This window comes from Crocuta crocuta, unplaced genomic scaffold (genome assembly GCF_008692635.1).
Source record: "Crocuta crocuta isolate KB4526 unplaced genomic scaffold, BGI_CrCroc_1.0 scaffold204, whole genome shotgun sequence".
In the NCBI taxonomy this organism is placed as follows: domain Eukaryota; kingdom Metazoa; phylum Chordata; class Mammalia; order Carnivora; family Hyaenidae; genus Crocuta; species Crocuta crocuta.
Window position 1 is genome coordinate 1618719 of NW_027529603.1, and position 17736 is coordinate 1636454.

The window sequence follows — 17736 nt, forward strand, 5'->3', positions numbered from 1 at the left end:
GAGGAGGGTATTCTAGGAAGGAGGGATAGCATATACAAAAATGCATTTAGAAGTGAAGAGAATAAGTACGAGTCCAGATTGGATGGAGGAGTGAAGTTGGAGGTAGGTCAGGTTAGAAAATTAGTATACATTTACTCAATCATTTATTCAAAAAATCATCTATCACCATTATGTCTTAGGTCCTACGCTAAGGGGTTGGGGGCTCTGGTTACAACCCAGAGCATGAAGGCTTTGAATGCCAGACAAAGGAGTTTGGGATTAAGGCAGAAGCCAAATGAGCAACTGAAGTTGTGGAGTGAGAGGAGCAGAATGTGGCTAGCAGGGTAAGGGGCAGGAGGCTGGGGTGCTCCTCTGGCTATACTTCTGACTGTGGTGCCAGCCTCTGAGTTCTTCAAGGCTCTAGAGTCTACCAGATCCATGGGCTGGTCACCAGGCGACCCACTGCTTGGTATGTGGCACTGTTACCAGTAGCCAGTAGCTTCCTGGGTCCTGGAGGAGGCCTGTCTACCATTTCCTACTCATCTTAAGCTCAGATGTGGAAAAGGGGGACTGATAAGTGGAGAGGGATGCTAGGGGAAAGCTCTCATAAAATAACCACTAGCTCCAGAGAGGAAGGATGGAATGGAAATTTCCAGCTACTGTCACTCTGAAATTTCCCCTGACCTCCATGTCTCTTAGTCTCTCGTCTCTCAGTCTCTGACCCTCTCTCTGCTACTGCTCATCTATTTCCAGTTTTTTCCCAGCTTCTTTTCAGCAGGCAGTAGCTGCCATTACCACTCCATGACTCTAGGGGGTGCAATTTGCCTTAAAGTTTCCAGTGGTGATTATCCTGAGTGCAACTGGGACAGGGTTGTGAATTCTCATGAGGCGCTTTGGTGGCAATATAATGGGGAGGAAAAAAGTGTTATTTTAAAAGCATGTTGGAATTGTTTGAAATAGTGAAAAAATGCAAACAATAAATGGTGAAACCAAACTATGGACTACTATGCAACCATTTAAAAGTGTGAAGTTAGGGGCACCTGTGTAGGTCAGTCAGGTAAGCATCTGACTCTTGACGTTGGCTCTCGTCATGATCTTGTGGTGGGTTAGAGCCCTGCGTCGGGTTCTGTGCAGGGTGTGGCGCCTGCTTGGGATTCTCTCTTTCCCTCTCTCTCTGCCCCTTCCCTGCTCATGAGTGTGCATGTGTGTGTGCTTTTTCTCTCAAAATAAATTAAAAAAAAAAACTTTAAAAAAAACTTGTGAAATTAATTTCTGTATACTGACATTGGCAGGGGCTCCAAGCTATTAAGTGGAAAACAAAAACAAAAAAAGTTTTAGAAAAACGTGTACAGTATGATATCACTTGTGTTGAGTACAAAATAAAACAAGAAAAACTAAAAAGGCTTAGAATGATGGTCTCCGGGGAGGAGAATGTGGTGGTGGAGAGTAAAAGGAGAAGTTACACTTGTTAAAATACTTGTTAAACAGTAATAAATAAAAAGAACTGGTTGCAGTTTGAGTCTGGTGTCTTGGGAAGATGAACAAATTCCACTGAGAGAACTATTCTCTTGTTTAGAAAAACAGCATGAAGAGATCCCTGGATATAATCTGGAATGAAAGAAGCAGTTAAAAACAAACAAACAAACAAACACCACACACACACACACACACACACACACACACACCCCACAAGAACAACAACAACAAAACCCCCAAAAGCTGAATAAAAAAATAGTACTCAGTGAAAAGGAGCTCTGGCAGCTACAGAGGGAGAAGTTTTATAACGGATGGGTAAAGGCTCCTAGGACTGAGGAAAGGTCCAGTATTTGATGGGCAGCTGGAGTCTGAGGAGAAAATGGCCAAGAGGATGTCAGGAATGGCAGAGAAGTTTTGAAAGATACTGATGTGTTGTATTTAATTATAAACTCCTTCCTGGATGCACTGTGTTATAATTCCTCTTCACAAAACTAAACTTATTAAGTCTGTTATATGCAGCAGCCTTTGGTGAGCAAAATTTTGGTCCCTGAAGGGAGAAGGGCAGTGTAGGTGAAGTGAGAACAGCAGCTGCAGGAGCTATGGGAGGTGGTTGAGAGCCAAGTGACTTCAAAGAAGCAGGCTGCAGCCAAGACTGATTTCAGAGTAGACATGAAATAAACCCCCAAGGGAAAGGTGATCCTGGAAAGAAGGTGGGGAGATATTTGGGCTTACTAAAAAACTGAGGGAAAGTGCCCCCAAACAGGAGCCAACTAGGCCCTGAGATTTCCAGATGGGTGAGGAAGAAATGGGGAGAGGATCTCAGTTTCTAGATTTTGGGGTCCTTACTCCTTTCTACCCCTTAAACATAGTAACTGACACTCCACTTCTAAGGCAACTTTTTCCCAGCCTTGTCCAGTGTTTGATGGAACTTCTAATCCTCTCTCTGGGGGTCCATGGCTTTATCTTGGAAGCTATCCCCTGGAACACCTGGAGTCTTCATGGCCTCAGAGATGCCTCCTAGAGCTTCAGTCACTGCAGAGGACTATGACTTCCTTCTTTGCCTTGCAGGAGATAAGGTGTCTGGTAGTGCCAATGACTTGGTGGCTTGAGTCTTGGAATCATCTAGTGTGAGTTGGTTTATTTGTGCCACTTCATTGCAGACCCAGCCTAGAGCACCTTGTCCACTCCCCACATCTCCCTCACCCCCCAGACACACTCACCCAGCTTCACTTGGAGCGGGGATGGTTTGTAATTCATGGCTACTGACTCACCCTCCCGGGCGTCACAGTCCCCGTCTGAGATGGAGGCGGCGGCTGGGTCCTGTGGGGAGAAAGAAAAGAGACAGAAAATTGTTAGGAAATGAAAAGGGGCTGCTTTCAGCCCTGAAGCTGGTCCTCCCACTCATCCTCTGGGGGCATTAATGCCTGACAGTAGGCAGGTGATTTGAGGAGAGAAGGGCAGACCCATACACCCTGGAAGGAAGACCCTTGAACTGGGTAAGAGCCATGGATCTCAGCCCCACTTACACCCACCTGGGTGTATGTCTTCAAAGTCCTGTGTGATCCAGCCTCCTCCTAGAAAGGCTACCGTGATTCCTTAAACCCACAAGATATCTTTGTTCAACCTCCCATATTAGTTGCCCTCTTCCTCAGAGCCCTTCTTGTACACTTGTTTGGTAAGGCATTTCCAGGTTCCTGTGAGTTTAAGTCTGGATAAAGGTCAGAGTAGATGCTCCCTAAGTTAGATCTTCTTCTTCTGTTTCCCCTAGTATTGGATGGGTTTCTTCACAGGATCCAGAGAATGAACTGGCCAAGCCAGGCCACACTTCAAGGCTGCAGCCACTGAACAAAAAGAATTCTCATGAGGCTTTCTCCATTTCACAGGTAAGTCCTAAAGAGCATCTCCTGGGAGAACCCGGAAGGTTGGCGGGTTATGGTTAGGTTAGAAGACAAATAACAACAAATTAGCTGGTGACCAGTTAGTCCTGTGCTGCTCAGTAATCCACCCTCACTGTTTCCTCCAAAACATGCTAAACCTCGGCTACAAGGTCCAGGGCCCAGGCTCACTCTGCTTTAGTCAGTTGGAAGAGGCTGAAGTCATTCACATTCTTCCTGAGAAACTGATGGCCAACCATTGATACTGTCCTGCCACTCTAGGCATCTGCCTAGAACTAATGAATGGTAAGCCCCAGGTCTGAGAATTGCAGAGTGGACCCAAGGCTGTGCCTGCTCTGTCCCTGGAGATGCAGACAGCAGACAGACAGGTAGAACGTCCCAGGATTGGCCCCACAGCATTAGGCCCAGTGATCTGAGTGACCCAGCAGGGGAAGGACATATAACCATTAGGTTGGCTTCTGTTTCATTTAGAATGAGACAGTGGGGATGAAAACATGCTTGTCATCAAAGGCAAAGGAAAAAGTCTAGAATGTTTGGGAGGGAAATCTTGGCCTTGCCTGTGTTTCTTCAGGCCATCCGGAGTGACTGTGGAGGGGCTGTGTCACCACAGTAGTTTATGAACACCACACTAGTTTTGCCTGAGGGCAAAACCTGGGCCTCTGTCCTCTGCTCTGATGCCCACCCCTTAGCTGGTATTGTAGGGGACAGGGCTCAGAAGAAGTGGGGGTGCTGCAGTGCTTGCATCTCAGGCAACTTCTCATGCATCAATCCTTTCCAGTCCTTTATTCTCTGCCTCCTTGTCTCAGTTCCTCCTTGAGAGACTCCTTATGGATAGCACTCATCCCCTGCAAACTTGGAGAAGCAGGCCTCTAGTGGCCCTGACGTATCTCTCTGCAGCCAAAACAGCTTTGAGGGACTGACTATCTGCAGGGGTATGAAAACTTGACAGCTGGGTTCTGGCTTTCCCCTTAGGCCACAGGTAGGACTCACTTTCAATGCAGCCTGATGGCTTCTTAAAGAGTAAAGCCCATAAATATGCCTGAGGGATCCTACCAGGAAAGTATTGGCACCTTTCCAATTTCCTTAGTCACACTACTTTTTCTGAAACACTTCTCACATGACACACATATCCCATCCATTTGGATATGGTTTCCTCTTCTGGCTTTGAGGACACTGTGCTCCTTCACTCATGTTGCCTCTTTAACCATTGTTTTTGTCTTCTCCCACAACCCTTTGTCTCTTCTGTAGGGTTCTGTCCTCAGCCCACCTCTCTCTCCTTGGGGATCCCGGATGTCTTCTACGGTTTGGATTAACATTCTAAATCTATGGCCTCCCAATCATGCATCTTCTCCCTAATGCTTCACCTCATCCATCCATGTAAACCTCACTGTCCTTTCCCTGGGGCTGACTTAAAACACATGAGCCCCTCGGGAATTTGGGGCTAGCCTCTCCCTGCTTAGTACAGGTGAGTTAATCAAAGTTGCTTCTCTCAGGCTAGAGGTACTGGGTGGAAATGATAACATTGGAGGGAGACTATGCAGAAAGGATAGGCCTGAGTGGGGTTTGGGAAGCTGTTGAGCAACTCTGGTCAGAGACCCACATTTGGTCCTTGGCACCACTGGGCAGGTCTTGGTGGCTTTTGATGCCTGAGAAAAGCCACCAGTTCCTTTGGGTCATAGGCCAGGGTGCAGAACCCGAGGCTTGAGAAGTCCTATGCAAAGCCCACCATACATCATCTCCCCTGTCACTGGCTATGATAGAAGGCCATCTTTGTGGCAAGAACAAAGATGTCTAGCACTGCGTCTGAAAACTCAAGCCTTTACTGTGGGCTTCCTGCATGTCTTCCCTGAGAAACACAGCCAATGCACCATGACCATCACAAGGAAATGTAATCAGGTTAAATGTGAAACATTCGTGAATGTTAAGTATCAGAGAGAATCCAGGCAGAAGGAAACGTCTGGCTCCGAGAAATCAGGGAGAATTTAAAATGTCCCCCAAGGATATCTGACAGGAGTTAGCTAGATCTGGGAACTAGAGTGAGGATTAGCAAGATTATTAAACACTCAGCAGAGACAGACATTGAAATGCATCTTCAACAGCAACCCATGTTTCTGCAACCCTTCAAACAAATTCTCACAGGCTGCAGATGATTAATAGCCAAGTCTCACTGTTTCTGGTACAGGATATATAGGCTAATGGCCAGTGCAAAGCCAATATAATTAGAGGAAGGCAAAAGTGCCAGGAGAATCCTTAGAGTTAGTCTGGTCCAGTGATTTTCATTAAACTGTGTTCCCTGAACGCTGTGCTGTGGGTGGGGCTTAGTCCAAGAGAGAAGCAAGAATAGGGAGAATGGAGATCCTTTTTTATTTCATTTATATACCAGCCTTTCTATAAAATTTTGTTTGGAGAAAGGGTTCTGCTGCTTAAAAATAAAAAATTAAAATCCATTAATGTGAGGTGCCTGGCTGGGTCAGTCGATAGAGCATGCGACTCTTTTCTTTTTTAATTTTTAAATTTTTTTTTAAATGTTGAGAGAAAGAAAGAGAGAAACAGAGTGTGACCGGGGGAGGGGCAGAGAGAGAGGAAGACACAGAATCCGAAGCAGGCTCTAGGCTCCAAGCTGTCAGCACAGAGCCCTATGCAGGGCTCGAACCCATGAACTGTGAGGTCATGACCTGAGCAGAAGCTGGATGCTTAACCAACTAAGTCAACGAGGTGCCCCTAGAGCATGTGATTCTTGATCTCAGGGCTGTGAGTTCAAACCCCACACTGGGTTTAGAGATTACTTAAAAATAAAATCTTCAAAAATCCATTGGTTTCATCCAGTCTGGTTCTTTAAAAATATTTTATTGTGGAAATTATTAAATTTACACAAAAGTAGAGAAAATAACATAGTGAGATCCTGGGTACTTATCATCAGCTTCAGCAAATTCAACTCATCAATTCATTTTTTTTTTAAATAAATCTTTCCTCCTCCATTTACTGGCTATGTGACCTGGCCTTCAGTTTCTTTATTTGTAAACGGGACTGATTTTTTAAAATGTTTTATTTATTCTTGAGAAGAGAGAAAGAGAGAGCACAAGTAGGGGAGGGGCAGAGCAAGAGAGGGACACAGAATCGGAAGCAGGCTCCAGGCTCCGATCTGTCAGTACAGAGCCCGGCACAGAACTTGAACTCACAAGCCATGAGATCATGACCTTAGCTGAAGTCAGATGCTTTACCAACTGAGCCCCCCAGGCACCCTAAATGGGACTAATTTCAATACCTATGTCAAAGGTTCTTGTGAGGCTAAAATTACTTAATATATGTAAGCAATTTAGTATAGTACATCTTGAGCAAGATAACTGTGCTAGTTATAAAATTATCTGTACAGGTATGCTCTGGGAGTGACTGGCTTATAGCTGCAGCCCTAGCATCACACAGTTTGGGGCCTAGATTATGTGGGGAGGTATCTATGGAAAAGGTACTCCTCCTTCCACAGGATGAGAAGGAGTCTGACCAGGGGACATTCTACTTTCTCTCTCTCCTTACTCCAATATGCTACATTTTCTCCATTATTTATCAATGGCAGGCTTGTGGTTCATAAAGATAAATGGAAAAGAGTCCCATCCTTAAGGAGGTACCTATAATTACTAACAGTGTCAAAAAACCAGATGAGTTCCAGAAGATATAGACAATATTTAGGAATAAGGGAGTCATAGGTGGCCTCAGAAAATAGTTTTAGTTGAAGAATAGGAACAGAATCTGATTACAGAGGATTTAGGAGGGAATAGGAAACGAGAAAGTAGAAACAGTGAATATGAAAATTTTTTCAAGGAGCTAGACTGAGAAGGAAAAGAATGAGAATAAATGACAGCCAGAGGGAACTCTAGACTTGAAGAATTTCTTTGGACCTATGGAATACCTGACCAATCTCCTAGACTGAGGGGAAGGGACCTAGGTAGAAAAGGAGATGTTTGCTAGGTCATGGTCTTTGAGGAGGAGATGGAAACAGAGCCTTGGACCAGAGAAGAAAGGCTCTTTACTGAAATGGAAGGGAGGGGAAATGCAAATAACATGGAGGCAGAAAGGTGGGTAGAAAGTTAAGGGAGTTCGTTCTTAAAAGCCTAGTAGGTAAAGGAAGGGTTTGAATAGAAAGAGGTTGGGGAGAAAGGAGGTACTTGGTGACTAGCTAGAAACACAAGGAGATAAGACTGGCTGGGATTCTAGCTACAAATCCTCATCTTTCACCTGCCCTTGATCTGGTCGCCAGGATGAAAGACGCTCTCCGTGGTGCTGAACAATTTTGCCTTTGTCTTGTAGACTGCATTAGTGATTGGGGTAGAGACATGATTCAGTTTCAGCTTTCCTACAAGAAAGATAACCTCTGTCCACACCCCTGAGCACTAATTCTTGGGAAAATAAAAATTGAAATAGATTCAATGGGGCAAGTGAAGTTAACCAGAAAGAAGGAAGGATTTTTATGTTACAGTTAGAGTTTGAGAACTTAAATTGGTCCTGTGATTAACTGAGACTTATCTGTCTCCTTACACAGCTTGATAAAATTCATTACCAAAAACAAGCACCACCAAGCTTTATTATCTTTGTGGTGGCTCTCACTGGGAGAACCAAAATGGAGAAGAATTCTGCTGACCCCGGTCCTAATAACAAGCATAGCTATGGCAAGATTAATAGATTTTTCTACTATAAAGTAATATATGCTAAAATTTTTAAAAATCATTTTTAGTTTCACTATCTTGGGACAACCTCTGCTTTTTTAAAATTTTTAAAATGTTTTATTTTTATTTCAGAGAGAGAGAGAGAGACAGCATGAGCAGGGGAGGGTGAGAGAGAGGGAGACACAGAATCTGAAACAGGCTCCAGGCTCTGAGCTACCTGTGAGCACAGAGCCCAACATGGGGCTTGTTGACCCCAGGGGGCTCCCACGAACCATGAGATCATGACCTGAGCTGAAGTCAGACATTTAACCGACTGAGCCACCCAGGTGCCCCTAGACCACCTCTGTTAATATCTTAGTGTATTTAAATACTGTGTATATACCACAGTAGCAACACTCTGGGGTTTCCCTTTCTGGAAACTGGTGTTTCTCCTCATAGTCCACAGGGTGGGCTCCAGGTACCATGTTGGTTCAATGTGGTCCCACCCTTGCTTGGACCAGGTGGAGCCAATCAGGGTCTCCCCCAGAATAGGAAGTGGGACTAAGAGGAGATGTAAAGCTCAAGACTATAGATTAGGTAGTAGAGAGAGCCACTGGGCAGGGAGATAAAAATAAAGCTGATGTTCAGGAAGAAGCAAACACAAGAGACAGAGAAAGTCCTTCCTAGGCTGTGATTCTAGAACTTCTTCTGCCCTTCTAAAGTTTGTAGGGCACATCCACCTTTGAATACTATGAGAAATCCTAGTGACCTTATAGTCTAGTATCCTTTTTTAAAAAAAAAAATTTGGGGGGCACCTGGGTGGCTCAGTCAGATGAGTATCCAACTTCAACTCAGATCATGATCTCACTGTTCTGGAGTTCAAACCCTGCATTGGGGCTGAGCTGTCAGCACAGAGCCTGTAACATGTTCAGATTCTGTATCTCCCTCTGTCTCTGTCTCTCTGCCCCTCCCCTGCTAGCACTCTGTCTCTAAATCCAATCAGAATCCAAAGCAGGCTCCTAGCTCTGAACTGTCAACACGGAGCCAGATGTGGGGCTTGAACTCACAAACCATTAGATCATGACCTGAGCCGAAGTCAGATACTCAACTGACTGAGCCACCCAGGCACCCCTAGTCTAGTTTCCTTTTTAGCTTAAACTAGTTTGAGTTGAATTTTGTTACTATAACACATGCATAGAACAACATTTATAGAAAAGCAAATTGTATCTTATATTCTGTATTTTTGAAAATTAGTATCAGAATATCATAAACTCTTCATATTTTTACACAGTTTTAGAAATCATCAACTTAATGGCTGTATAATATCCATAGAGGGGATGTACAATAACTTTTTAACCATTCACTTATTTTGGACATTCAGGTTGTTTGCTTTTTCACTATTTAAAAATTTTTTTTAATGTTTTATTTCTGAGAGACAGAGAGAGAGACAGCGTGAGCAAGGGAGGGTCAGAGAGAGAAGGAGACACAAAATGTGAAGCAGGCTCCAGGCTCTGAGCTAGCTGTCAGCACAGAGCCTGACATGGGGCTCAAACCCATAAACCACGAGATCATGACCTGAGCCGAAGCCGGATGCTCAACCAACTGAGCCACCCAGGTGCCCCTGCAATTTTTCACTATTATAAGAAATGTTAATGGTGAAATCCATATATATATTTGCATTTAGGGTACTTTCTTAAATAAAGTACAATTACAAAGTCAAAAAGCAGGAGTACTTTTCAGATTCTTGGTACATATCATCAAACTGCTTTCCTAAAGGACTGTTCCAATTTACAATGCCTCCAGTCATGACCAAGGGCTATAGCTGGTTTTTAATATTTTATTTTTCACTGTGTGCCAAGAAATTTCAGGTCATCACATCTATCCATCATCTTGCAAGAGAACTGTGCCTCAGTCCTTACTTACCTGGTTGCCTCTGGGGAAGCTTCTTTCAAAGAATAGAATTCCCTCTGGGCATCACCTGGCAGACAAAATATGCCTGACTTGAGGCCACCAATTAAGAACAAAAGGAGAGAAAACTTTGTTACACTGAAGCTTGGGAAAAACTCTAAATGGGCACAGTACTGCCTGATGACTGGCCACCATGCTTCAGCTGGTCCTTGGCCTGTGCCAGTACATGAGCTATAGGAACCGTGACTAATTGCAGAGCCAGGAGGCAAACTTCACAGAATAAGAATCCCTTACTTTCACACTTGGGGTTGGAGGATTAACCAAAATGGCTCTGGAGTTATCCCAGTGAGAATGGCAGCTCCTACTCCCTTACCCATTATTTAGTTTTCAAAAACAGCTCAGAAACTACTCAAGGGGAAGAAAGGATGGTTAAAGATATGAAACTAGTTCTAGTTCTGGGATGGCAAAGAATTAGATTCATCTTTTAAAGGGGGAGACAAGGGGTCAGTGAGTTTTAAAAAAAAATTTAGAATCCTGTTATGCCTCCTTGTCCTAGATTGATGTTCTGCTATTCCTTCCCACTTCTACTCATCTGGAACCCTATGATTAAAAAGCCTTTGTTTGGGAGATAGGACAAATATCTCAACTCAGGGACACCCACTACAGCAACTGTGGCTTGAGGGACACCTGTGCATAAAGGCCTAGGGGACAAGTCTCATGACCCAGGAGGTAGGAACCAGAGCCAGCAACTGAGAAATCTTGGTTCCTCTGGGAGGCCTGGCCTCACCGAGCTCCTGACTTTCATTCTTATCCTTAAGCTTATTCCCTGAGCCAGATGTTCAGATGCCCTATTTTGGATCAGCTAGAGACACAGGTCTTACCCTATACAGTCTTGTGACCTAGAGGGTTTTTTGAGCTTCCTATCCTGCCACACTGCCCCCAGCTCCCATTTCAACATCTTTAGGGAAAGACTATCTCACTTAATAGAGAAAGGGGTGAAGGTATAAAGTTCTTTAAAAATAGATCAACAATGGTTAAAATGGCTAATTTTACATTATTAAAAATTTGAAGAAAATAAAAGATGGACTGGTAGGGCCTAAGGCAGAGGGAGAAAATGTCTGAGCAGAGGATAAGAGGTCCTTTTTCTCCCTCCCTTCTTCCCTCCATTCACTTTCCTTTCCCTTCCCTTCCCTTCCCCCCACCCTTCCTTCCTTCCTTCCTTCCTTCCTTCCTTCCTTCCTTCCTTCCTTCCTTCCTTGCTTTCTTTCTTGGTTGAGTTTCAGCCAACATAGACGTTGGAGATGAGGTCTTTCATAAGAGAAAGGAAATGATTCTAAAATCAAAGGAGTCAGGAAGGCCAAGGGATTCTGAGTTGAGTTTCTGGGGACCTTCTGCTTAGGCAGGACCCAGAGGAGGGGAAAAAGGAAATCAGATGTTCAGGGCTAACAAACTTTAGGGAGCATGTCTAGAGGATCTTTCAGTTTCCTCCCAAGATGTGTATTCTAGTTCCGCAAGGTAAGGGAGGAGACCCAGAACATTGAGGAAAGATGCTGCCTTACTTTAGATGCTGTAGATGCTGCCTACAAATAGAGGGCATTTGTTTGGAGAGTCTTTGAGACTGGTCCCTCAGCCTTGTACACAGTAGAAAGCTGAAGTAGGAGAAATCTCAACAGATATTAACATTTGGTCTAGGCCAGACTGGATGTGGATCTTCACGTGGATGTTGGCCCCAAATCTCACTGGAAGGTATTTGGTAAGCTTTATTATTCAAGGGACTAAGCCTGTCCTGCACTGGTTCATGAAACTTTTGGACTCCTTGTTTTCTCAAGAAAACAGTCAATAGTCTGGCAGTCTGTGGGATGTCCTCATACAACTATCATTTTTGATCCTTTTCCTCTGGCCTTGGAAGAGTAAAGAGCTACCTGTCTGCAATGAACAATGGACTTAGGGCTGGTATCAAACAGCTTCTCCCTTCTGTGGCACTTCCTACCCCTGCCCTTCCTCAGGTTTTCAGTCTGTTCTCTCTAACCTTTATTATAACTGGCAAGCACCACTTTTTGCTCATAAAGATGACTTGCAGTTCTAAAGCTTAGCTCTCTGGACAGAGAAGTCTCCTATTCTTTCCTTTTGGCATCCCAATAATTAAACATCAGTAAGTTTACCATTTGTTTAAAAAACTTGATAGTCACTGAATATCAACATGTGGCAGGCAGGGAACATGTACTTTGGGGAGGGAAAAATACTGATTCTTGCAAAAAGACTTTTGTCTAATAGTAAAAAGAAGACAGAAACACATATTAACCCATTTAAGGCAGAGAGAGGAGCATAAGAGAGAGGAATGCACGAAGGGTGGTAGGAGCATAGAGGAGAAAGTGATGGTGGTACAGGTTTGTTACCCTCCCTGATGTAGAGGGTTGGGTCTGGACAGGAATATGATGAAACCAGAGGCTCACCTATTAAGTGAAGTGTCAGTGCAAGAGCAATGACAGTTGAGCATACGGCCAGGATTCTATTCTAATTATTTTTAATTGCTGCTGCTGCTGCTATCAGGCATTCAGCCTACTCTGTTTCCAGGGGTGGGAGGAGCAAGTATAATAGGGCCTTTTCCTTACCACTGAGATACACAAACAACTCTCCCACAAAGAAAGGTCAAGAGACTCTAGGTGGATGATTGGGAAGTGTTTCTATTGGGAAAGCAAAAAGAGATTCAGAGTTCTAAGAGTACTTAAGAGGGAGAGATGGTGGCTCTGGCAAAACAAACCCTTACTGCCTCTAACCAAGCCTAGGGCCTGCAGTCACTCTCACCAGGTGTGCTTTGTGCAGCAGAGAGGTCAATGTTACAGATTTCTGGAGGCTCAGGGTCCAGCAGTGAAGAAGGTCAGGGAGGAGATGGAGAGGGTTAACTCTACAAAGACCCATAAACCCCTACCTGAGTTTCCGTTAAGTCAATTTTTTAAAGTTTATTTACTTATTTTGAGGGGCAGGATGGGGCAGAAAGAGAATCCCAAGTGGGCTCTGCACCAACAGTGTGGGGCTCAATCCCAGGAACCATGAGATCATGACCTGAGCTGAATCAAGAGTTGAAAGCTTAACCAACTGAGCCACCCAGGCACTCCGTGTGTGTGTGTGTGTGTGTGTGTGTGTGTGTGTGTGTGTGNAAGAGAAGAGAAGAGAAGAGAAGAGGTGTGCCAGTTGGTGGTAGAATAGTAACAGGAGAGGAGATTCTCACACAAACTCAAGGCAAGTTTTCAGCAGTGAAGCCAGACAGTTGGTTGTTATGTATTTCTCTAGGGAAACAATATTCATCAGTTAAACTAGATGGTTGAGGGGTCCCTGTTGGAAGGTCTCTCCAGGCTCAGGGTGGTAGAGAGCCTTTCTCTACTCACCCATCATTCTCTGGCTGGTGCAGTGATACTGACCAGCTAACTCAAAGGTACAATCTCATTCCTGAGGCATCAACAGGAAGGGGCTCTGAAACAACCAATACCTACCCAAAGAGCATCCGTACAGTTATGTAGCCCACACATCTGAGGAACACCTCCTTTGCTCTGACTATACTCCTTCATAGCTCCTCCTGACCTGTGCAGCCTTCATCTCTTCTAGACAGTTCTGACATACATGCACAGCCTACATCCCTCTATACCTGCTAGCTTATGTATGTGCCTGTAGGATAGTGCTTCTTAAACATTAATGTGCATACAAATCACCTGGGGATATTGTTTAAATGCAGATTCCAATTTAGTAGGTCTGAAATGGAGCCTAAGTGTCTGCGTTTTCACACAAGCTCCCAAGTGATACCAATGCTCTTAGCACAGCAGCCACACTTTGAATAGCAAGGTTCTAGGCCAGCCTTTCCACACTCACACCATCCCCAGACAGCGTCTCAAAGAGCCCTCTATACCCACCTTAACCTGGTTTTATATTCTTAGTGCCAAGAGAGGACAATAGTTTGATGGAGGAGGAGGGAGGAGAAAGGACCCAAAGTTCAAGTTGGAGAGGCTGCTCTGCTAAGAGCTCTGGCTGGGCTAAGACAGGGAGTTGTTCAGAACAATGCATATCAGGTGTGGTTCTTCTGGAATTCAGCAGATCATTTAGTTAATATTTCCTGTTATTATTAATTAATATTATTAATATTACCTGTTACTTTGCTACATGTACAACAATGGTGCTTGGTGTTTTGTAACATATTATCTCATTTAATCTTCCTAAAAGACTGAGTAAGGTAAATATAATTCCTATTTTCAAACTGAAGAACCAGGTTATATCAAGTAATATGTTCAAAATCATACCTTTAAAGTGGTTAGCACTAGAATTTGAATCTAAGTAGTCATTTCTTATACCCAACTTCTTCTTAGAGACATCAGATAAAGACATGAGATTAATAACACATCAGAACTTACACAGCTGTGGGACTGTTGTCTTGTAAAGCAGGCATTTGGAAGGCTGCTAGTAGTCTCATCATGTCTCCAATGCTCTGCATACACTTGAAGCCCCTCTTTAGAAAATGGCATGGATGCTTTCTGATTAACAATCTCCTGCTCAAAAAGTGCTTCACAGGAAGGAAATACTGGAGTCACTGAAGCACTCAATAGCTCAAGATAAAGAGAGAGAGAGAGACAGTCTAGCAGGCAGCAGCAAGCAAGAAAAAGTACTGGGGACTGAGAGCCCTGAGCCTAGGAAAGAAAAGCAGAGGATGATATAAAAAAAGGAGATGAGAGACGCCTGGGTGGCTCAGTCGGTTAAGCGGCCAACTTCAGCTCAGGTCATGATCTCATGGCCTATGGGTTCAAGCCTTGTGTCAGGCTCTGTGCTGGCAGCTCGGAGCCTGGAGCCTGCTTTGGATTCTGTGTCTCTCTCTTTCTCTCTCTGCCTCTCTCTCTCTCCGTCTCTGTGTCTCTCTCTCTCAAAAATAAACAAACATGAAAAAAAAAAAAAGGAAACGAAAAAGCCTCAGCCACCAATTCAATTCTGGTCCTAAATTTTAGGGGCACTTATATTCTAGGCACTGGCTAGGTGCTACAGATATAAAGATAATATGATCTCTACCCATGAAGAGCTTAAAGGCCAGTACGAAAGGCAAATAAATAGAAAGATAATTTTTAATAAGAAGCCACATGCTACAACAGAGGTTTGTATAGAGTATTGTCTGTACACAGAACAGAAGCACCCATTCCAACCTGGGGAATTAGGGAAGACTTTTCCAAAGAAAGCTAAGGCATGAAGAATGAGTAGGACATAGATAAGAAGAAAGGTGTAGGGAAAGTAAAGAAAGGAGTAGGGAGGAAGATACACATGACTATATAGCAGGCTAAAGGAATTACTCAGTTTGGTTAGAATATTAAGTGGTGGGGTGAAGTGGCAGGTGATGAGACTAGAATGGGAGGAAGACTTAAAATCATGATGGGCTTTGTAAATCACATTCAGGGGCTTTGGACTTTAATGGAAAATTATAGGACTGGAGAAGAAAAACCTATCAAGGTCATACTGCCAGGGCTTAGTGGCTGACTGGATCTGGGTTTGAGGGGAAAAACCTAGACACAGATGATTCCCAGGTTTCTTCAGTGTGTGTGGTCAGGGTGAGGGGGCACCTATAAATATGCATGATCAGAGAAAAGAACTTGGAGAACGCCAACACTGAAGGATTGAAGGGGTAGGAAGAAGAGAACTGAGAGCCCAGATCAGAGCAGCAGGGGGCCAAAGAGAGCCTAGTGTCATGGATGTCTGGGAAGAATACGATTTTGAGAAGGATAATGTAAAACAGGGAGGAACCATAACCAGAGTCTTGAAGGGGCTCTTATTTGACAAGAGAGACTGGAGTGGAGGATGGTTAAAGCTAAAAGGTAGGGGACAGTGGAGAAGGGCCAGATGTTTGAAGGTGTCAAGAATGAGAAAACAGTTTCTTCTGTGGTTTGCTGACATTTCAGCAAAAACTCTATTTTCCTCTCAATATTATGGGTCTGATCCTTGGGGAAGCTTGAGACTTCCCAGAGAGAAGTCCCAGTAGAGAAATCTCTGGATTCTACATGGTTTCTGGACCAGAGCAGGTCTGCTATTTCTTAGGAAGTGTGGGCAAGGGTGGTGTGAAGGCAAGAGAGGCTGACCAGGGCCTGGGCAACCTCAAAGTAACAGCAAATTGAGTGGGAGTGGGTTGTAGTTGCCCCAAGCTCTAGCTGCACTACAGTCCCATGACTTAGCTTTGGGTCATTCTCTCCAGGCCATGGCAAAAAGCAGCAAAAACCCTGGACTTCTAGTCCTTTAGGCAGGAGGCCTGCACAGACCTAACAAGAGGAGCCTGGGAATCCAGGTCAGTGGGGAGCAGCCTGCATTGAGCTATTCCTAGAAGCAGAAACACCTGCTCCACCAACCATGGACATCCAGGAGAGGCTCAGCACTGGAAACTATACTCCAGGTGATCATGGTTATGTAGTGATCATGATTTCTCACTTTTAAACCTTCAATAACACCTTTCTATAAAAATAAACAAATAAAAATACCTGGCTGGCTGTCAGTAGAGCATGCAACTCTTGATCTTGGAATTGTAAGTTTGAGCTCCACATTGGGTGTAGAGATTACTTAAAAATAGAATCTTAAAAACAATCATTTGGCTTAATTATTGATGCATCCCTGAAGTATAATAATGGAGTCAGTAAACTGCATACCTCCACTGTAAGAGGAGATATCTACAATTATAATTGGGGGTAGATTCTAGTTCTGTCTCCTTCATCCAAACACCAGAACCTGTGGATGAGTGGGCATTAAGCAGGAAAGCCAGGCTTACACTAGCACTGGCAATCTCGATGATGTTGGACTGACTTCTCCCAAAACCTTGATCTTGGGTGCCAACTACATTTTGAAAACATCATGTTTTGGTGAAGGAGAGCCTGTTTGGCTATTTACAAAAATGGGTTTGTGAATGCTGCCAGAGTTGAAAGAATGTTTTATGCCATTTGATGGATTTGCCATTACCCAATAAGTTGAAAGGTTTTGCTGTGAAAGGAATGTTTGTTCTGTAGAGTTAAATCATGGTTACAATTGGAAAAGAAACTCCAAAAGTTCCGGTGTTTCCTGGCAGGGGAACAATGCTTTCTCTTCATGTCCTTCACAACTTCATGGCAGTCAGAAGGTTAGTTACAAGGCCTTAAATCTGGGCTTCAAGGAAGCACAGAGTAACCATTTCCAGAGTATTTTGGATTCTATATGGACACCTAATTCACTTGTTCATATTATGACTTAAACTCTTCCCTCTATCCTCTTCTATCTTTCACTCCAAGGAAAACCTGAGCATTGGCTCTTCGGTGATTTTATCCTATCAATGTTTAGGAGAGTACTTTATAATTCCCTGTGACATCTAGGTAGGACCAGGACAAACTCTCTCTACAAATAGGAGAACTAATAGTCTATAGAAAGAACCTGAAAATCCAGTCAACCCTGGGTTGCTCTGGATTCTGAGAGGATTTTGCCACCCACCCCCTCTTGCCCTAGCCCCAGCCAGCTGCAAATTGTCTGGATCGAGCTGCTTTGACACACTGATGTTATCAGCCTCATGGTGCCTGGAGCACGTAGATAGAACAGGGAATGGCGCCGTCTCACCGGATGTAGTAATGCAATTTAGTTTCTGAAATCCAAGTATAAAATCTTGAAAGCTGACATTTTTTATCTACCACAGGAGGGGGGTGATGGGGTGGAATTCCCAGAAGAACCATCAAAATGAGGAAATGGCTTCTGTCATATATTAATAAGTAGTTCAAAGCATTGGAAAAACATACAGAGAGGATTTGTAGGGAAAGTTAAGTGCCTAGTTCTTCTTGTCTGCCCACCCCTGCCCCCCTGCCATCCTCTGA

At 44.0% G+C, this 17736-nt stretch overlaps 1 protein-coding gene across 5 annotated transcripts in view; it reads right to left on the reverse strand.

Annotated features, from left to right (window-relative positions):
- The window catches only part of FAM219A (family with sequence similarity 219 member A), a 53790-nt gene that overhangs the window by 4864 nt on the left and 31190 nt on the right, over positions 1-17736 (reverse strand). For 3 of the 5 annotated variants that reach the window (XM_077761898.1, XM_077761897.1, XM_077761899.1), the window contains exon 2: positions 2676-2775. In XM_077761898.1, coding sequence (XP_077618024.1) covers positions 2676-2775 — 100 coding nt within the window. The remainder of the gene's footprint in view (positions 1-2675; positions 2776-17736) is intronic. The other 2 variants (XM_077761901.1, XM_077761900.1) reach the window with 1 other exon arrangement.